Genomic DNA, 20,005 nt, shown 5'->3' on the forward strand with positions numbered 1-20,005 from the left:
TGAGCAAAGATGTGTAAAGATTATCAGAACATTAGTATGATTTAATTTGAAGAGTTTACTGTTTTACTACTTAGCTGGGTTATCTGAGAGATTGATAGCTTTGTGGGGAGATATAGAGGAGTGGTGGCTTATTGGCTGGGCCAGAAGAAGGGAGAACTGCTTAAATGAGAGTTAAAATAGGATATTTGGGGCTGCCAGAGAGCACCATGCAAACTCAGGCAAATTGGATGTCTTGGGGTCAAGGGGCAAGAGTACCTGCACATGAGGAAAGCAGATGAAATAGCAAAGAGGTTCCAGAAAGCAAGTGGAAAAAAGGACAAAAATAGAGAAAACAAAAAATAGGGAAAAAGGGTGCCTGGGTGGTGCAGTCGGTTAAGTATCTGACTCTCGGTTTCAGCTCAGGTCATGATCTCAGGGTCCTGGGATCCAGCCCCGAGTTGGGGCTCTGAACTTAGCATGGAGTCTGCTTGAGATTCTCCCTCTCCCTCTGCCCCTCCAGCTTGTGCTGTCTCTCTCTTAAATAAATAAATAAAATCTTTAAAAAAAAGAAGAAATAGGAAAAGGATCAGAGAGATTTTAAAAAGAGTGTAGGTATATGTTACAGAATGGGAAGTGATAAAAATGGAATTGAGAATAAGTTGGGGATGAACAATAAAAGCAAGTGTTCTAGAATCCCAGTTCATCAAAGGGTTATACTTCTTCATTTGAAAGCAGTAGATTACTTATTTATAAAATTCATTGTATGGAATTTTAAAAATTTTTTAATTACTGTAAATCATTATTTATCATCATTAGGAGGTTCCTTAATCTTTGTAGCAATGAATTTTAAACCAATATTCCTGTTATAGAATAGTGATACACATAAATATGGTCAGCCACCTGCATATCTGCCTTTCTATGTCCTGGGCATTTTCTTTTAGCCTGCCTATCCTCAGCTACATCTAAAATGGCCACAGTAGGGGCGCCTGAGAGGCACAGTAGGTTAAGCATCCGACTCTTGATTTCGGCTCAGGTCGTGATCTCAGGGTCATGAGATTGACTCCACATCAGGCTTTGCGCTAAGTGTGGAGTCCGCTTGAGATTTTCTTTCCCTCTCCCTCTGTTCCTCCCACTCATGCTCATTCTCTCTCTCTCTCTCTCTAAAATAAGTAAATCTTTAAAAATTAATTAATTAATTAAATAGCTACTACAGCATTTCAACGACCTGAGGTGATGATTCTTCCCATATTATTCTCAAATTACTGTACACCCTGAGTTGGGGTTTTTTGGTTGACTTATTATAATTTATAATAGCAAGGATAAATTTACATAAGATAGAAACTCTTGATTTATATGTAGGATATGAATCAAATCACAAAGTGAAACTCATAAACTGTTCTAATTTGCAGTACCCCTCTACTTTTTTCAAAAAAAACTGAACTGTAAACTTTTTATGTGGTTATCCCTGTTTCCTATTGCGTGTTCTTTTGAGTGAAAATGACTATAAAAGGCCTTTATAGAACAACGGACTTGAGGAAACGTGGTTTTAAATAAGTGGATTATTCTGGTAAATAAATAAGAAATAGAGTTGTTCATACTTTTATCAAGGGAGTTGATGTCAAAATTATTCTTTAATATTTCATAAATAATCTAGAAGAGTAAATTTTCTAGATAAGCAAGTTGTACTCTTCTAGGTATTAAAATGCTAAACCAGTGGAAATACACTACAGGGAGAACTTGAGAAAATTCTTGAGTGCACTGAAAGGAGGCAGATAAGTCTCTTAATTCAGGTAGCTAAAGAACTAAGAACAAAAATGTTGACTGTATTCAAGATTTTAGGATCTAAATTATTAATTATTTATGAGAATAAATTATCATTTTTCCCTGAGATGATTTTGTCCACTCTGCTTCTTTGACCATACTACTGGGAAGAATGTGGAATGGTATAGAAACAAACAATCAAAAACTAGTATCCTAAAGTTCTTTGTGTGGTTTAGACAGATATGCTTCCAAGAAGACCAGAACACTGGTAGTATATGATATATAACCAAGGCTGGGCGCCTGGGTGGCTCAGTTGGTTAAGCGACTGCCTTCGGCTCAGGTCATGATCCTGGAGTCCCGGGATCGAGTCCCACATCGGGCTCCCTGCTCAGCAGGGGGTCTGCTTCTCCCTCTGCCCTCTTCCCTCTCATGCTCTCTGTCTCTCATTCTCTCTGTCTCAAATAAATAAAATCTTTAAAAAAAAAATGATATATAACCAAGGCAATAAATATATGCAGTATTGCAGATGAAAGGAGGTAAGTCAGACCTAAAGTCTGGTTCTCTCAGTCTTTAACTAGTTGTAGACGTTGACCAAGGTACTATCTCTTAGTTTCCTCACTTAAAAAAAAGTTGAAGTAAAGAATATTCAAGGACACTTTCAGCTCCCAAATGCTGATTATAAAAATGAATTGAATTCAGAAAGACGAAGGAGGGAGGAAAGGAAAGGACGGAGGGAGCTAAACACCACGATAGGGTGAGAATATGTAAAATCATGGTATAAATGGATACAGAAAACACAGACTCACCTTCCCAGGATTCAAAATATTAGTATTATTTTTAGATGCCTCAAAAGGTTATTAGCTAAAGTAATTCATAGTAATGCTACATTTATTATACTCCATCAAGAATGGAATTGAGAATGTAAGATTTTTAGGTTATTAAGGTCTATTCTTTTTAATCCCCAGAACTTTTAAAATACTAGCATTTTGCTGGATACCTTTCAAAATATATCACTTCTATAAATGTAGTATACTAAATGCATTCAGACATTTTTGGGTGACTGGTATAAACTGCGATGCTCCCTGGGCAGTTCCAAGGCAAAGTAGTCATGGATATTATGTAGTCCTCACATTAAACATCATTAATATCACCAAGAAACAGTGAGCCTTGTAATTATTTGTTTACTATTTGTCTGATCTTCTAATTAATTTATTTGTTTAATTCTAGGATTTAGTTAGAAACTTGGTCAGGGATTTTCTGGGCACTTTGAAATTGTTAGGAGAGGAGAGGAGCCGTTATGATACGGTTGTTTATCTAAAAAAAATCTAAGCAACATTAGAATTCAGTAATGTGTGAGATCAAGTTGCACATCCCAGCATTTGAATTATTGCTCAAAAAAAGTACACAAATGGGCATGCCATTGTGAAAATCGTCTAAACCTTTCTGTAGAGAAATACCACTTTATACAGACAGCCACAGACAATTTTCATATATAGATAGGAGGCCTGATACACATGTGAAGACCTCAAACTAATTGTAGAAGAAAAAGTTAAGTCTGCCTCTTTTAGTGACTCCTTTCTGGAGATCTGCAGGGTCAGTTTCAAAGCTAATGAAGAAGATAACTTTCTACCTGATGACTGGGTATTTTATTACATCACTGTTAAGAGAAGATCTGGTAAACAAAGGGATTGATTTCTTTCCTCTAGTTAACACATTGATTGCTTCTCTCAGCTTTCCCATTATCCACAGTTTGAACAAACATATGTATGCCCTACGTAGCCACTGACCCACTGCTTCCTCTCCTCCCCCCAAAAAACCAGGAAGGTTTCTTATCTACCTCTTATCATTAAAGTTGGGACTCATCTGTTTGGAAGAATAGAAACTTTAAGGAGTACTTAAGGTTTTGTCAACTAGATTTATATTTTGTTTTAATATTTTAAAAGATTGTTTTATCAGGTAGTCAGGTATGGTTAAATTTATTGTTTATCTTTTCATGGGAATGTTTCTTCTTTCGTTTGCCTTATAAACAACAGTGCAGCAAAATTCAGTTAAATGAATTTGGTCTGCCTTTTGGTTGATTGATCTCTATCTTGGTTTTATGTATGTATGTGTGTATTTATTTAAAGATTTTCTTTATTTATTTGACAGAGACACAGCAAGAGAGGGAACACAAGCAGGGGGAGTGGGAGAGGGAGAAGCAGGCTTCCCGCCGAGCAGGGAGCCCAATGCGGGGCTCGATCCCAGGACCCTGGGCTCATGACCTGAGCCGAAGGCAGACGCTTAACCGACTGAGCCACCCAGGCGTCCCTATCTTGATTTTATTGATAACTATTTTTAAATTCATTTGGCTTTTCTTTAAATTGTCCATTAAAATGTTTGGTTATGGAACACATAATGACTGATACCCTATCAAAAGATTCTTGATATTCCCTGATAAACTACTATGTGGTTTTTGATGGCACAGTTTCATGGCATCTGCAGTTGGTTAAATAAACTTTTACCATTGTTAACTTTTCTAAAACCTTCTGAACCTGTTGCCATGTTATTTGGAGCCACGTCTCTGCGATAACATGGTCTGTCTTATTCTTCCTACCTCTTTTCCAAAGCTAGCCCACTTCAGTATTATGGACCTCATTGTTCCCTTAATTATCTTACTACTCTCAAGCCTAGCACACATATTTATTCCATAAATATTAGCTTGTTTTTTATTTTTAGGCTCATTTATACTCCTTATTCTTTGTCTTCAAGAATACATGCACTCTCCCTGATCCTGTAAGGTTCTTTTGCTCTGCTGTTCCTGTCCTCTAAAATACCATCCTTGGGCGCCTGGGTGGTTCAGTCGTTAAGCGTCTGCCTTCGGCTCAGGTCATGATCCCAGGGTCCTGGGATCGAGTCCCACATCGGGCTCCCTGCTCGGCAAGAAGCCTGCTTCTCCCTCTCCCATTCCCCCTGCTTGTGTTACTGCTCTCACTATCTCTCTCTCTGTCAAATAAATAAATAAAATCTTTAAAAAATAAATAAAATAAAATACCATCCTTTTTTACATTCTTGTGCCCACCCTGCAGTTTGTATCCACACTCATTGTCTCAATTTCCTTACTACTCACTGTCATGGATAGACAGGAAGACTGGGAGTGGGTAGTACTTATCATGAGCAAAAAATCATTTCAACCATTTTGTGCCAGCCCCCTAGAAGTGCCTATAATCTGTCCCCACAAAAGGGACAGACTTTAGTGTAGAGAACAGGACTATAGCAAAAGTATAAGGAGGCTTCCTCTTTTCCCATAGGCAAAAGTTACGACAACAACGTCTCTGAAGTAGAGGAAAGCTAATAGATGGAAAGCAGTGGATCTCAAAGAATTCCTATAATTAAGGAAGAGAAGGACAGTGAGTTATAGAGGTTGGGGGGTTTTAGAATTCCCTTTTAGAATGTTAGATTCAAACAAATTTGCAAAAGCCCTCCCCTCCACCCAAAGGCTACTCATTGACTCTAGGTTAAGAATCTAGTCCTTTTAGTTATTTTGTGGACTTTACTTACTCTCCTCTTTGTCTTTGGATATGGCAAAACCTCCAGGATCCCATAGCTTCTCCTTTTCTTGCCTCTTATTTTCTTCACTTTTCTCCTTCTTTCCTTTCAATAGTTACCCCTCTCTCCCTACCCAAGACCAAAATGGCTCTCTCCTCCCTAAGTAAAAAGAGGTTGCTTTTTTCCAAGCCCTGCCCTTGTGTGTGTGTGTGTGTGTGTGTGTGTGTGTGTGTGTATGTGTGACATAAAACCACCATGCCCCCTCAACTGGGCATACAGATACACAGAAAGATGGGTGATCTAATAAAAGAGAGTAAATGAATGGGAGAAAGTGGGCAGCATGGGCCAGAAGTAAAGTGACGATATTGAGTTTATTTTAAAGATTATCTTAAAAATGGCTTTGTCAAAATGCCGTATCTTAAAATCTCTGGTTATCTTTTCGTTTTTAGATTTTCTTTTAGATGTTGGGCACTTGGTCGTAGAGATCTTTTAATTTAAAAGTGCTCCTATCCTGAATAGGTTGAATGCCTTTCTTGCTAGCTTATTTGTGTAGTTGTCCTTCCATTTTCAATTTCTGTTGATCAAAGACAGTTATTGTTTTCTCTGTCCTGGGACCTACTAATACACTGTTTCTTGCTCAGTATTGATAGATGGATGGGAGTATGGATGGGTGGATGCATGGATGGATTTTAAAGAAGCCTTTCTATTTTAGCAGATTTTAATTGTAATCGGGATGATAAATCTTCCTTTTAGGTTAATTAAGAGTAACTACCACATCGATTAATTTTTATTCTAGAACCATAGAGTCATCAGCCATGGTAATTGGGATTCTCTTGCTTTCCTAGGTATAAGATTATGGGTTGAAATCGGACTAATATAAAATAAAACAACCTAGGATCTTCCTGTTCCTCAGTGAGAACCAGTATAGCTACTAAAGCTGATGTTGAGAAAACAGCATCTCTTCAAACCTGATCAGTAGGACAGTGGTTTTCCAACTGTCTTCCACCTGTTAATTTGAGGAGCTGCCCTACATCTTCTCACTTAAGGGGAAAAGATAATGAATAGTCTTCTCTCAGTTTTAGGCTTTTGCTCCCATTCATTTCAGCTTGTTGGTTTTTGTTTTTTGTTTTTTAACCAGAATCTGGTATCATTTAGTACAAAATTTAGATATTTAGGTGCCAATTTGAATAAGTCAATAATGGGGCTTTGCAACAGAAAACATTTTTATTTTTTTAATTTGTTTTTAAAGATTTTATTTATTTATTTGAGAGAGCGTGGGAGGAGCAGACTCCATGCTGAGTGTGGAGCCCAACACAGGGCTCAATCTCACAACCCTGAGATCATGACCTGAGTTGGATACTCAACGGACTGAGCCACCCAAGCACCCCCAGAAAATATTTTAAACTATAATATTAAAACACTGTTTACCTTGCTAGGGGCTGGTGGGAAGGATGAATGGGGAGTGACTGCTGAAAGGTTTCCCTTTGAGTAATGACAGTGCTTTGAAACTAGACAGAGGTGTGGATGGTTGTACAACATTGTGAATGTATGAAATGCCACTGAACTGTGCACTTTAAAATGGTTAATTTTATGTTATGCAAATTTACCTTAAGATTGTACTATTTCTTAATTTTTTTTATTCCATGCCATATCTGTGAATTGTCAAAATGTATGCTTTAGTTCAGAGAATAATGTCTTCCTGTAGCTAGTATGGTTGTATAATTATCCCTTCAAATTACAGCACTTATTAGAATGAAAATGAACAGTCACTGGGTAAATGCTCGAATAACAAGAATTAACCAGGGTTATCGCCACAAGACCAGGAGAACGGTCACATTACATAAAGCTAACACCAGATACTTGTATGTAAGAGCTCACCACACTCCTTGCTATCTGTCTACGTCATTAGATCCAATATCATCTTAAATTATTTCTTAAGGCTTGTATATAGAACTTGATTCTTTGAAGAAAGCCACTCTCTAGAATTGACAGAAACTTCCACATGCAGGTAAAAACTAACAGAGTAACAATCTTACTGAGTTAAAAGGTAAAATAGAATGGAATAAAAGCATTCTTATTTTTAATAAAGCGACGAAACTTTAACAGTTCGGTAGGCTGGTCCATGTGTGCGGTGGTGCATACATACACATACACACACAGACATTAGTCCTCTTCTCTTTTCTATGACTGTCTCACTCTCAATTCCTGTAGTCAAACATTGTTAGAGTGATATGGGAAAACCTAGTATATTTAAGTTAATGAAAGATGGAAATATATCTTTTTAAGTTGATTACTAGCTCATTGATTTAGTTTTAGATGTAGGTTTATCGTGTCTTTTTTTTCTTTTAAGCCAGTGTTTTAAAGTATTTTGTGTTTATTGTTACCAATAAAAGTAGTTTCACATACAAAGTTAAGAATGGGTTCTAAGGGCGTCTGGGTGGCTCAGACGGTTAAGCGTCTGCCTTCGGCTCAGGTCGTGATCCCAGGGTCCTGGGATCGAGTCCCGCATCGGGCTCCCTGCTCAGTGGGAAGCCTGCTTCTCCCTCTGCCTCTCTCTCTGTCTCTCATGAATAAATAAATAAAATCTTAAAAAAAAAAAAAAAAAGAATGGGCTCTAATATGTGTCTTACCTTTTCTTTAGAACTGTCAAGTAATCCACCTCTAGCTACCATCCTTATTCCTCCTCATGCTCGGATTCAAGCAGCTGCTTCAACCCCTACAAATGCCACAGCAGCCTCAGGTGAGAACATAAGTCTCTTGTCTAAAAACATTCTATTTTTTTAAAAAGATATGATTACCTCCATTTTATTTCATGTGATGCATGTGAATATTTAATGCCCTCCAAGTATCAAAAACATAGCACAGCCAAATGAATGTGAATAAAATGTTGTTTTATTTCCAAAAAGCGCAAAAGGACCCCATATATACTTTATATATAAATTGTAAATATCTTACTATAATGTTAAATTCTGTCATCTTAGTTATCTTTAAAGTCATGCTTTCTCTATAATTTCTTGATAAATATACATCAGACAAGATGCCTGTAGCAGAAAGTAATCTGTACAAATGTAATATTATTGAAGATAACTTAGTTTCATCATTCTGAGTGTAAATTATATTTGTATACTGGAGAGGCAAACTTTCAAGAAGTATAAAGTACAGATTGGTGTAATTTAATCATTTGAAAGGACTAAAACTGTAATGCAAATACATTTAAGATTTAGATCAGAATATGACTAGATCTTGTCTATCTTTAAAAAAAAAAAAAATGCCTTCATGGTCTCCCAGGTTAGAGCTCTGGTATACTGCTGGTCTCTTAGCCAGTTAATGGGGCCTGATTTAGTGAGAATTGCAGATATTCTGAAAATATCCAACCTTTGAATGAATTTAAAAGTTCTTCAAAGAATGGCTGGATGCTATTTAAAATCAAGTTAGAAATATAATAGCACAATTGGGCTCAGAATTTGGTACCCTTTTTTATCCTCCTCTAAAAAGCAGATGTCAGAAGCTGACTCCGTTTTCATTAAATCATCTATTAACATTGAACTGAGTTGGATCAGACTTATTTTTGCCTAAGGGCACTGATGCTGCAGGATATCAAATCTTTCATTATTAGTTCTTGGAATTCCACAGTAAAGTCATAATCCATCTCCTGTTGTCCGACGCACAGTTGTTTGTTCCTGTGCAAAGATTTTTTAGAACGTTGCTAATAAAGGTGTCCTTGTCCTACCTTCGTTTCAGAAAAAGTCTGGAAAAAATGGTTTCTTTTCTAGTTCTAGTTCCATCAACACATGCTACTTTGAGAAAGTCATTTGAACTTTATTGGTTTTAGTAATGTCTTACTAGTTTTCTCCATCTGTAAAATGAGTGGCATTGCTCTCCTAGAAAAATGTTGTAAAAATCAAATGTGCTGAACTGTGCTTTAAATTTTTTAAATATAAGGTTTTTAAAACTATGACCAATTTATTTAGAAGGTAGATAGAATTGCTTGCGTGAGCTATTAATAAACCTAATAGGGACGCCTGGGTGGCTCAGTCGTTAAGCGTCTGCCTTCGGCTCAGGTCATGATCCCAGGATCCTGGGATCGAGCCCCGCATCGGGCTCCCTGCTCCGCGGGAAGCCTGCTTCTCCCTTTCCCACTCCCCCTGCTTGTGTTCCATCTCTCGCTGTGTCTCTCTCTGTCAAATAAATAAATAAAATTAAAATAAATAAATAAACCTAATAAATCCCTAACCCAACTTAGATTTTAGATTACGTTGATTGTTCAAAGCATGAAATAGCCCCTAACCCTGAACTAATGCAGTTACTTGTTGAGCTAGTTTCTAAGAGTTTTATTAGAATTGCTTTAGACTATAAATAAAAATGAAGTTAGAAATATAATAGTACCAGTTATGATTGGCAAGTTTTGGGTAATTTTAAGTGATTTCCTTAGTGTGAGATACTAAATAAGTTAAAGTAAGGTTTTTGGGCAAATTGTCTGCCTAGTATAACCTGATTTTTATGTTGCTTTGATACAAGTTACAGCAGATCCCCCAAAATATTTCATTGCTATATATATATATTCTTAAAGCCATTTAAATCAGATTTCAACATGAATATGGAAAATGACATTGTAAATGTCAAATGACATTGGCCTCTGATCCTGAGAGTTTACTTTGAAGTTGAAGTACATTAGAGTATGAGGAATTTAATAGAGGAATAGTAGGCTGAGGCTAAGGACAGAATTAAAATTGAGAAAAATGCCTGCCTTGAATATCTCTTTTTTTTTTCTTTTTTAAGATTTTATTTATTTATTTGACAGAGACACAGTGAGAGAGGGAACACAAGCAGGGGGAGTGGGAGAGGGAGAAGCAGGCTTCCCGCAGAGCAGGGAGCCTGATGTGGGTCTCCATCCCAGAACACTGGGATCATGACCTGAGCCTGGGACACTGGGATCATGACCTGAGCCTAAGGCAGACCCTTAACAACTGAGCCACCCAGGTGCCCCTTGAATATCTTGATAAATAGTTACCAAAGAGAATTTCAGATAATGCTTTGAGCTTCCTAGTGGCTAAAGTAAATAAAGGAATGTTACCTGCTAAAATTTCCATTGTTCATTAGATAAGCACCTTGATGGCTTAGGAGAAGCAAAATGTTTCTGGGCCTGCTGTTTGAGAAATATTTCTCCCTTAGGGCTTCAGATTTGGTACTGTAAGAGATAGATTAAATGGAGTTCCCTTTACCATTCCAACAATAAATGTAATAATGAGCCTCATATGGATACTTTCTTAAGTGCCCCTCAGTGTGAGCCAGTGGCAAAACACCACAGTATAGTCAGGGGAAAGGTTTTCTTTGGGGCCAAAGTAGTGAGAATCAAGTATGTTACCAAACATATCTCAGGAAATGCTGATCTAGATGAAGGAATTGACTGTGCGACATTAACAGCTGCCTATATTTAAATAAATATGTATATATGCGTATATATATTTTTTAAATAAGAATTTGGCAGTGTGAGTTATATTCTTTAATACCTTAAAATTATACGTGCTCTTGTCTCTCTTGGCTTCAGTTTCCTTATCCATAAAACAGGAATAGTAAATACCCACTACATAGACTTGTGAAAAGTAAGATATAAAGTGTACAAAGTACTTAGTTTGTGTTATGGTCAGAGTTCAGGTAGTGACTGCAGGTGAATTGATTAAGACCTGTTGGAAGGCATTACTATATATAACAAGAACCATCACAGTTCATACTTTTTAGTTCACTAATCCCACTTTGGGAGATCTTAACTTTATGATACTTTTTTTTTTTTTAAGATTTTATTTATTTATTTGACAGAGAGAGACAGTGAGAGAGGGAACACAAGCAGGCAGAGTGGGAGAGGGAGAAGCAGGCTCCCCGCTGAGCAGAGAGCCCGATGTGGGCTCGATCCCAGGACCCTGGGATCATGACCTGAGCCGAAGGCAGACGCTTAACGACTGAGCCACCCCGGCGCCCCTTTTAGGATACTTCTAATAGAAGACAGAAAGCTACCACGTACAGAGATAGAAATAGGAATAATTATATAATAACAAAAAGGAGAGCCAGTCTGATCTGAATGGTCAACAGGAAGAAATTGTTTCGATACCTTATGAAATCTCCATCTTTATGTAATCGTAAAAAAATCAATTATGTAGCTTATAGACATTTGTAGAAATATTCACGAGATCTTATGTACCATGTTGGTAACTGCCAAAGTGAATGTTTGCATGTGGATAGGGACAAGATAAAAATATACAAAAATTAAAGCAGTTGTGTTAAATTAGTGGGTATGGATGTTGATTTTTTTTTGCTCAAAAACTCTCATATTCTTTCTAAATTGTTTTTAAAAAGTACCTCAGTATCAGAAGGCATTATATTTGATCATGGCTCTGATGAGAAACTCTTGAAAATTACATATACTGTTCTTAGTCCATAAAGTATAATTTTACATATGTATAATATATAATTTTAGTATATAACTTTAGTATATATGATATATAATTTTAACATATATATGTTTTTAATATATATGCAAGTTTTATATATATATAAATTCTGATTTTCTCCACACCCCCAACAGATCCTTTTATTTACTCCATTTGGGAGACCATTCACCTAAACTATTTAGAGTAATAAATTTTGAGAAATTAAAGTTTTACTGATCAAATATGAACCACTTTAGAGATCATGTGGTCCAATGCCACGTGAGTTAAGTGTGAGATGTGGTAGGGAATTTCAACTAGAGCAGTTTCTCTTTATGTTTTGTAGATCAGTCTTCTGGGTAAGATTTCTTTCAGTGCAATGGTTCTGCTATTAAATTTAAAACACACTGATTTCAGCTCATGTTTCTTACTGTCTGCTGAGAAGAAGCCATCTATCCCATGCTTATGTATATTCAGTAACTGGAAGCTCATTACTGTAAAAATAAACACATTCCATCTTTGTATCATTCTGTTAGAAAGTTTATCCTTTTTTCACCCTGAAATTTGTCCCCCTGTACTTTCTTCCACTCAGTGATCCAATTCTGGGGTTACACACAAAAGTCCTTTGAATTTTAATGATGGCTAACTGCCTTCCATATTAATGAGGGTTTCAAATCCTAATCCTCAGTATGTTCTAAGTGTCAGGATGTTGGGTTTTCTATACAATTCTATATCATCTACACATTTCATAAACATAACAGTTTTTTGCCTCTAAGCAACTAATAAAACATCAAACAGTACAAGGCAGGGCCTACTTAGAGATGTTTTTGCCTTTTCCCAAATTACTAATAGAATAAGTTAAATGTTACTAGGCAAGGCTTACTAGAGATTATTCTTCTGGTGATTTCTGAGTGATTGTTTACCCCTCTTGTTTGCTTAGCTACAGACCAACCTTACAGTGTTCATTTGTATAATAATATATATATTTTTTTTTTAAGATTTTATTTATTTATTTGAGACAGAGAGCTCTCGGAGAAGCAGACTCCCTGCCGAGCAGGGAGCCCGATGCGGGACTCAATCCCGGGACTCCAGGATCATGACCTGAGCCGAAGGCAGTCGCTTAACCAACTGAGCCACCCAGGCGCCCTGTATAATAATATTTTGAAAAACTTTGTAAAATGCCTTGTTTTTATGAAAATTTTCAAGAAAGTTTTTCCATCCATAAGGTAACTCTGTCAAAAATGGAAATTAGGGCGCCTGGGTGGCTCAGTCGTTAAGCGTCTGCCTTCGGCTCAGGTCATGATCCCAGGGTGCTGGGATCGAGTCTCACATCGGGCTCCCTGCTCGGCGGGAAGCCTGCTTCTCCCTCTCCCACTCCCCCTGCTTGTGTTCCTGCTCTCGCTATCTCTCTGTCAAATAAATAAATAAAATCTTAAAAAAAAAAAAAATGGAAATTAAACTTTTTTTTTTAAGACTTAGGGAAATTTCTAATGTCTACTATTTGTCCACTGTGAGTTTCTGTAATCCATTTTAGAATTTGTTTCTTGGACTTTAGATTCTGGGTTTAAAGACATTTAAAATGTGTAGATTGCCCTCACCTTCCTTGGGCTGCATTTTGTTTATTAGGATTTTTGTTATATCCTTTCCAGGTTGAAACCCCTTCTAACAGAAAAGGGAATCATGATAGGAGTTGGACAAGGTCTGTCTTCTCTTTTTACCTGGTCAGGGGGTTTAACTTTTTTTGACCTTGCTTTGAAAACATTATGCTGTTTTAAACCAAATCTGGCCTGTTCTTAGAGGTTCACATTGTTATTTTCTATTCTTCCTTAAATATGTGCCCTTCTTGTTAAAGTTATCTGTGTTTAAAATGATGAGCTTGTCAGAGAAAACCCTTTTAATTGGTTTCTTTGGTTCTTCTCCCTTTACTTTGCATTGAGATTATTTGCAATTGCTTGGTCAGAGTTTTTTTTCTAATTTTCTATTTCTTATCAGTTTTGAGCTCCTTTTGAAGACTGTAGCCACAAAATCATACCTATTATTCCCTGAACTTTTTGAAATCCATTTTACTGTAGTCATGGCTCAGATTAGGCAGGGCCCGTGGTTCCCTTTACTTACTACTACAGTTATTTTTACCCCAGAGTTCCTGTCACCTATGTCCCCAGCCAATTCTTTCTAGTTGGGCAGAATTAAACCCAGAATAATTTCTCCCATTGTTTGTTTCCACTAATTTTGAGAGTTGAAATGTTAAACAAATTAAGTCCATTGGATCAAATACTTTGTAAAATCACAGTTACTGTCCTTTTATCCCCTCCCCAAGTACTATTATCCTTTGCCTCTTTGCCACTGTACAGTGTGCTTTGGGAAAGCTGTATCCATATCTTGTCTGGTTTTAGAATCTGCAGGGCATTACCCTCAATTGTTCCTTTTCCTAACCCTTCCTTTCAAATATATATGGAATTTCTAAAGATATGTAGCTTTTAAAAATGGGGATTTTTTTCTATTAAAAACATAATATATAGTTAGTTTAGAAAATAAAAGTCTCCCATATTCTCAGTTCTAAAGATAATGAAAGGTAACGTCATTTTTTATTTTAGTCTGTATATGAATAGGCAGAGAGACATGCCTTTTTTTTTATGGGCCCTGCTTTTCAGGGGATGGGGGTATATGACTATGCTATGCATCCTAAACCTGTACCATAATTTATTTAACTTAATTTCTTAGACATTTGTATTGTATCTCAGTCTTTAGAAGTATAATTGCCAAGTCAAAAGATAATAAAATTTTTTTAAGATTTTGATATATATCAAATTGCCTTCCAAAAGGCTTGTCCCAGTTTATGGCAGTGCACATATTTTTCCATTTCTCCATTACCTTAACATTAGCCAGCCCAGAGTGGGAGTGGGGAAGGTGCTGTATGCATGTGTGCACATATATTTTTAGGTATTACCAACTTGGTGGCCAAAGAATGTGGGTGTCTTTTAGGTACAGTGCTATACCCATTTCTTCCTTTTGGCTCTGTGTTTGAAATACAGACTTCCCTCCACATTTGCCAATTTGACAGACTCACACCAGTGAGGATGTATCTATCCTAAGCTAAGATTTCAAGTTTGCTTGGCAAGTTTTGTATGTAGGTACCTAAAAGTCAAGCCAGCTTAGTCATTATTTTCCTCAAAGCAGCGTTAAGTATCACTTCAAGGAAATTGTTTCTTCTTATTCAAAACATGTTTTCTCCTGTTGAGTCAAAATTTTTACCTGAACTTCTCCCCCTCCAGAAGTAATGTAAAATCATCTAGATTAAGTTGATAAATGTTCTATCAAACATTCTTCTAGATGTTCTTCAAATGTTCCTCAGTTCCTTGCCTGAAGTCACCTGCTGATACTCGTATGCCTTTTCTTATTCTTTGTTCCTAAATTAGATCTTTTAACTTAAAAGGTGAAAATGTTTCCTGTGTCCTCATGGCCTTTAATTACCTACCCTAAACGACCAACCCTCCTAATTAAAATGTGCTCTATCGGGCGCCTGGGTGGCTCAGATGGTTAAGCGTCTGCCTTCGGCTCAGGTCATGATCCCAGGGTCCTGGGATCGAGTCCTGCATCGGGCTCTCTGCTCTTTGGGAGCCTGCTTCTCCCTCTGCCTTTCTCTCTCTCTCTCTCTGTCTCTCATGAATAAATAAATAAAATCTTAAAAAAAAAAAAATGTGCTCTATCCCTGAGCCCAGAGCACCTAAGATCTCTCCTCTGCTGGCAGATAAGATATAAGGTCTTATTGACAAGCCCTCCAACTTTGTTAGTTTTTTGGTTGGCTCCCTGGCATCTGAATTGCAGTTCTATTTTTGAAATGACTGAAGCCACTTCGGTGTCTTGTGTCACACCTTTTCCTCAGAAAAATAAGAAAAGAGAGGTAATGATGCTTTGCTGAGGAGGGGTCACCCTCACTCTCCCTCATTATTATACACCCCAAATTGTCAAAGTCATAGTAGACATTATAAAAACGAAAATTGAGTCCTTCTCTTTATAGATGACTTTCACTTCGTTAATGTAGAATATGATTTCAATTTAAATGTAAGTGTAGGGTGTACCCTTGATTCTCTGTGAAAAAAATGATTTTGTTTGTTCCTGTGTCACTTAATAACACTAATAACTGAAACATAGTTTTTTTGTTTGTTTGTTTTCAAGGTTTAAGGGTTTCATTTTATTTTATTTTTATTATGTTAATCACCATACATCATTAATTTTTGAAAATTATTTGCGTGTAACAACCAGTGCTCCATGCAGAACGTGCCCTCTTTAATAGTTTTTTAATAAAGATATTTCCACTTGGAACAGCTTGAATAGGAACTTCCTGAGTATAAATAGCATATCCCAGGCTGCCAAAATTTTATCTTTTAGTGGAGTTGACCTGTCATGAGACATTTGTAACTATTATAGAATGAGATAATAGTAAATAGAAACACGTGAAATGGGCTCAGAGAGCTTAAAGGAAATAAGGAAATAAAAGTATACTTAAAGTTAACCAACTATACTTATAAAACTACATGTAAGATACGAAAAGGATTTGATATCTGCAGTATGCTTTTACTAATCTGCCAGTAATAAAAATATTAAAAAATTTAAGGATTTTGTAGCTTTTGAGAACTTGAAATGTATTTATGATAAATAGGGAGCAAAGTTTTTATTTTTATTTAATTTCAATTAAATTTAAGTAACCACATATAATTAGCAGCCACCCTATGAGAGAGTATAGATAGAACATTTCCATCATTGCTGCTGGGCCAAACAGTGAACACTTGTATCACTCACTTAAAAGGCTTTATCTTTTAGATAGATCCATAGTTGCAGAATACTGATTCATGGTAGCAGAACGATTGGAACCCCAGCCTCTTATGTTTACTCACTGTGCTTTCCTCTCAGCCTGTTTTCTTATTTGCCCCTCTCTTTTTATTTAAACACTTTGGCAACAGTTTATAAATGTGGGACCTTCCATTCACTCTCCTTCCCTCCCCATTGGCACATTTGATTAAACACATTTGGAGGGAGAATGGACAGGACTTGCTGATGCATTAGATGTAGGGGGTTAGGGAAAGGAAAGAATCATGGTGACAACTTTTGGTTTATGACCTGAGCAACTAGGTGGGGCATTTTCCTCAGTATTGAGACAGCTGCTCAACAAATCCATGACTCACTTATCTACAGTGAGTCAACTCTTACAGATCTCTGAGAATCTAGGAGGTGGGGGAGAAACTATGGGTCCAATCCTAAAATGTCTGTGTATCATATATGGAATTTTACACATCAAAATTTTCTCTAGGACAAAAATTGCAGCCTCCTGGATTCTATTGGGAACCTGATACCTTAGGGGGCTTCACCCTTGGCTTCACTATGGGGTTGCCCTACTTGTCATTTTTACCTCTGAAGTTAAACAGAATAAAATTGGTTTCAGTAAATACATCTACAAATTCCCTTTGCCATATCCAGCACAAAAGCCATAGAACCATAGACTCTTCTTAGAATTAGAGGAAAAACAAGTGATCACCTGATGCAATTTTCCTTGTCTTTTGTATATTTTATTGGGAACATACCTACATATCTTATAGAGGGAGTTGGTCAGGGATGCTCTCATGAGCTTGTGGGCATAAATTCTACCTGGCATTTAACTTATATGACCTATATATATGTTTAAGATACTCCAAAATTTAGCAGTTTAAAACAAGAATAAACTTTTATTATCTCATATAGTTTATGTGGGTCAGGAATTAGAAGCAGCCTAACTGATGGTTCCAGGTCAGGGTCTTTTATGAGGTTATAGTCAAATGTCAGCTAGTGCTGCAGACATTGGAAAGCTTACCTGGGGCTGAAAGATCTGCTTCCAGGATGACTCATTTATGTGCTTAGTGAATCAGTCCTGGCTGCAAGAGGCCTCAGTCCCTTACCATTTTTGTACCTCTCCATGGGGCCACTTAAGTGTCTCACATTGTGGCAGCTGGTTTTCCCTGGACCAACTGATCTTAGAAAGAGGACAAGGTAGAAGCCACAGAATCTTTTATGTCCTAACCCTGAAAGTCATACACCATTGTCTCTGCAAATACCCTGTTGGTTACATAGGTCAGCCCTATTACTGGGGGAAGGGACTACATTAGGGCATGGACACCCAAGAGACATGACTCATCGGGGCCATCTTGGAAAGGGGCTACGACAGTGTATAAGAATGATCTTATGCCTTGGTCCCTCCAAGCTGATTATTCTCTCTGTTCCCCTTCAAGTCCAGCTTTGGTTGATTGGTTGCCTGGTTCTGAAATAGCATCAGTAGGATGGTAATGGGCATTGGTTTCTAGGAAGCTTGGAAGTCAGTGAAATATCACCTCTGTAGTTGTTTGCAAAACACTTGTATCTCTGCATACCCCATACAGACTGTTTGAGAATTAGGAAATAAAATAACTGTACTTTTAATTCTTCTTATTATAAATTCACAGATCTGTTTTAATGTAGTAACCCTTTTAGACAATAGGAATAAGCTTCTAGAAATCATAGTGGATTAGGTAGGAGTTAGGTCTGAATGAAAGTCCCCTTAAGCTCTTTTCTTCCTTTGCTAGGAAATCTTTTCTGCTGTACCTTGTAGTACCCATAAAGGCCGTCATTCTCTTCCTCTAATGTCTCTGTGCTCAGTTCTCCCATTTGTTAGCTCTGCAACCATGGGCACATTGCTTAATTTCTTTGTGCCTCTATTTTCCCATTTGCAAATGGGGGCAATCATTGTATCTATTTCTTGGGGTTGCTCTATGGGCATGCAATGTACTTAGTATGATGTCTAGTACATTGGTAAGCATTCAGATGTGAACAGTTGCTGCCACTGACATTATGGTGGTGATGATGTTATTGCACTCACACTGAACTATACATTTATGTATTTTTTGATGTCTCTTTTGCCTTTCCACTTATTGAACAATTACTATAACCCAGGTACTGTACTAAGCCCTTCCTGGGGCCTTATTTCATAGGCACGTGGTACTATCTCCATTTTACAGATGAAGAAATTGAGGCGTAGAGAGGTTAAATAACTTGTTCCAGTGTCACATAGCTATTAAGTGGTACAGTTGGTTCTCATACTCAGTGTTTGTGGAGTTGGATTAGATTGAAAAAAGATACATCGTGAATTTCAGGATAGCATCTCAAGACTAAAAATGAGACTGTACAGTCTTTGGGTTATTCATAGTTGAATTGGATGCTTTATAATCAAAAGATGTTAGCTGATCCTTTAAACCATAATGCCAAGTAGCATTATGGTTTTTTGTTGTTGCTGTTGTTATTTTTCATCTTTTTTTTTTTGCATTTTTTAAATTTTATTGTTAATCACCATACATTACATCATTAGTTTTTGATGTAGTGTTCCATGATTCATTGTTTGCATATAACACCCAGTGCTCTATTCAATATGTGCCCTCTTTAATACCCATCACCGGGCTAACCCATCCCCCCACCCCCCTCCCCAGTAGCATCACTTTTACCAGTATGAATGTAAAGGGAAGGGAATGCAGGAGATAGGAACAAAATGAATTGTGCTGCTTTTAAGGAGTTACTGTTTAAATATTTGAGAAGAAATATTATAGAAATTACAGTAAACATCCAAATCCAGTGACAGTTTTTAATTAATGTAACATTTTTATTATAAAAAGCCCATATTAATTCAACTATGTAAAATAAGTTTACAGAATTGGTGGTAGGAGTAAAGTAAGTATGTACCAAGAAGAGCTTAACGAAATGTAGTTTTATTCGGTCAGTAAGCCAGGTGTTCTGTGGGAGCTACTCTTGAGTTTGTAGAGCTTTACGTTTCCTTTGTTGTGGGTTTCTCCTCCCTGTACTTTGTCTGCCTCTGAAAAACAGATCTCTGTTCTTTTTCTTACAAAGGACATATATAATTTGGTTTTAAATGTAATTTGTTGCAGTAGGCAGAGGTTTTTTGTTTCTGTTTCTGTTTGATGAATGAATACAGTGCTGTGACTTTAGCTTTCAAGGATATTTGTAATCAAAATATTTAGCTGTTAAAATTTTACTTAACAGGGGATATGGAGATAATTCAGAGAAAAAAAATATGAAATCATTAAATTACAAACCTGAGGAGCCTAAGTGTCTTCAAATTTTATTACTCAGAAGTTGAATTTGTTTCTTCAAATTCATGCACACAATAGGATTTTGCTAAAGAGTAAATTAACATAATGAACTGGACGGCTATGTAAACGAACCTTAGTGGGTGTCCTCCAGTGTAGCTGCCGCCTGCCATGCCTGTCATGGTCAAGCAGGTAAATTCCTCATGATTGGAAGAC

At 36.9% G+C, this 20,005-nt stretch overlaps 1 protein-coding gene across 3 annotated transcripts in view; it reads left to right on the forward strand.

Annotated features, from left to right (window-relative positions):
- GSK3B (glycogen synthase kinase 3 beta) overlaps positions 1 to 20,005 on the forward strand; it is a 212,125-nt gene that overhangs the window by 184,690 nt on the left and 7,430 nt on the right. For 2 of the 3 annotated variants that reach the window (XM_006742174.3, XM_006742175.3), the window contains one exon: positions 7,907 to 8,005. In XM_006742174.3, coding sequence (XP_006742237.1) covers positions 7,907 to 8,005 — 99 coding nt within the window. Of the gene's footprint in view, positions 1 to 7,906; positions 8,006 to 13,336; positions 13,387 to 20,005 lie in introns of all 3 variants that reach the window. The other variant, XM_031037801.2, reaches the window with a different exon arrangement.

The sequence above is a fragment of the Leptonychotes weddellii genome, chromosome 1 (genome assembly GCF_054177405.1).
Source record: "Leptonychotes weddellii isolate Sample4059 chromosome 1, ASM5417740v2, whole genome shotgun sequence".
NCBI classification, from domain to species: Eukaryota; Metazoa; Chordata; class Mammalia; order Carnivora; family Phocidae; genus Leptonychotes; species Leptonychotes weddellii.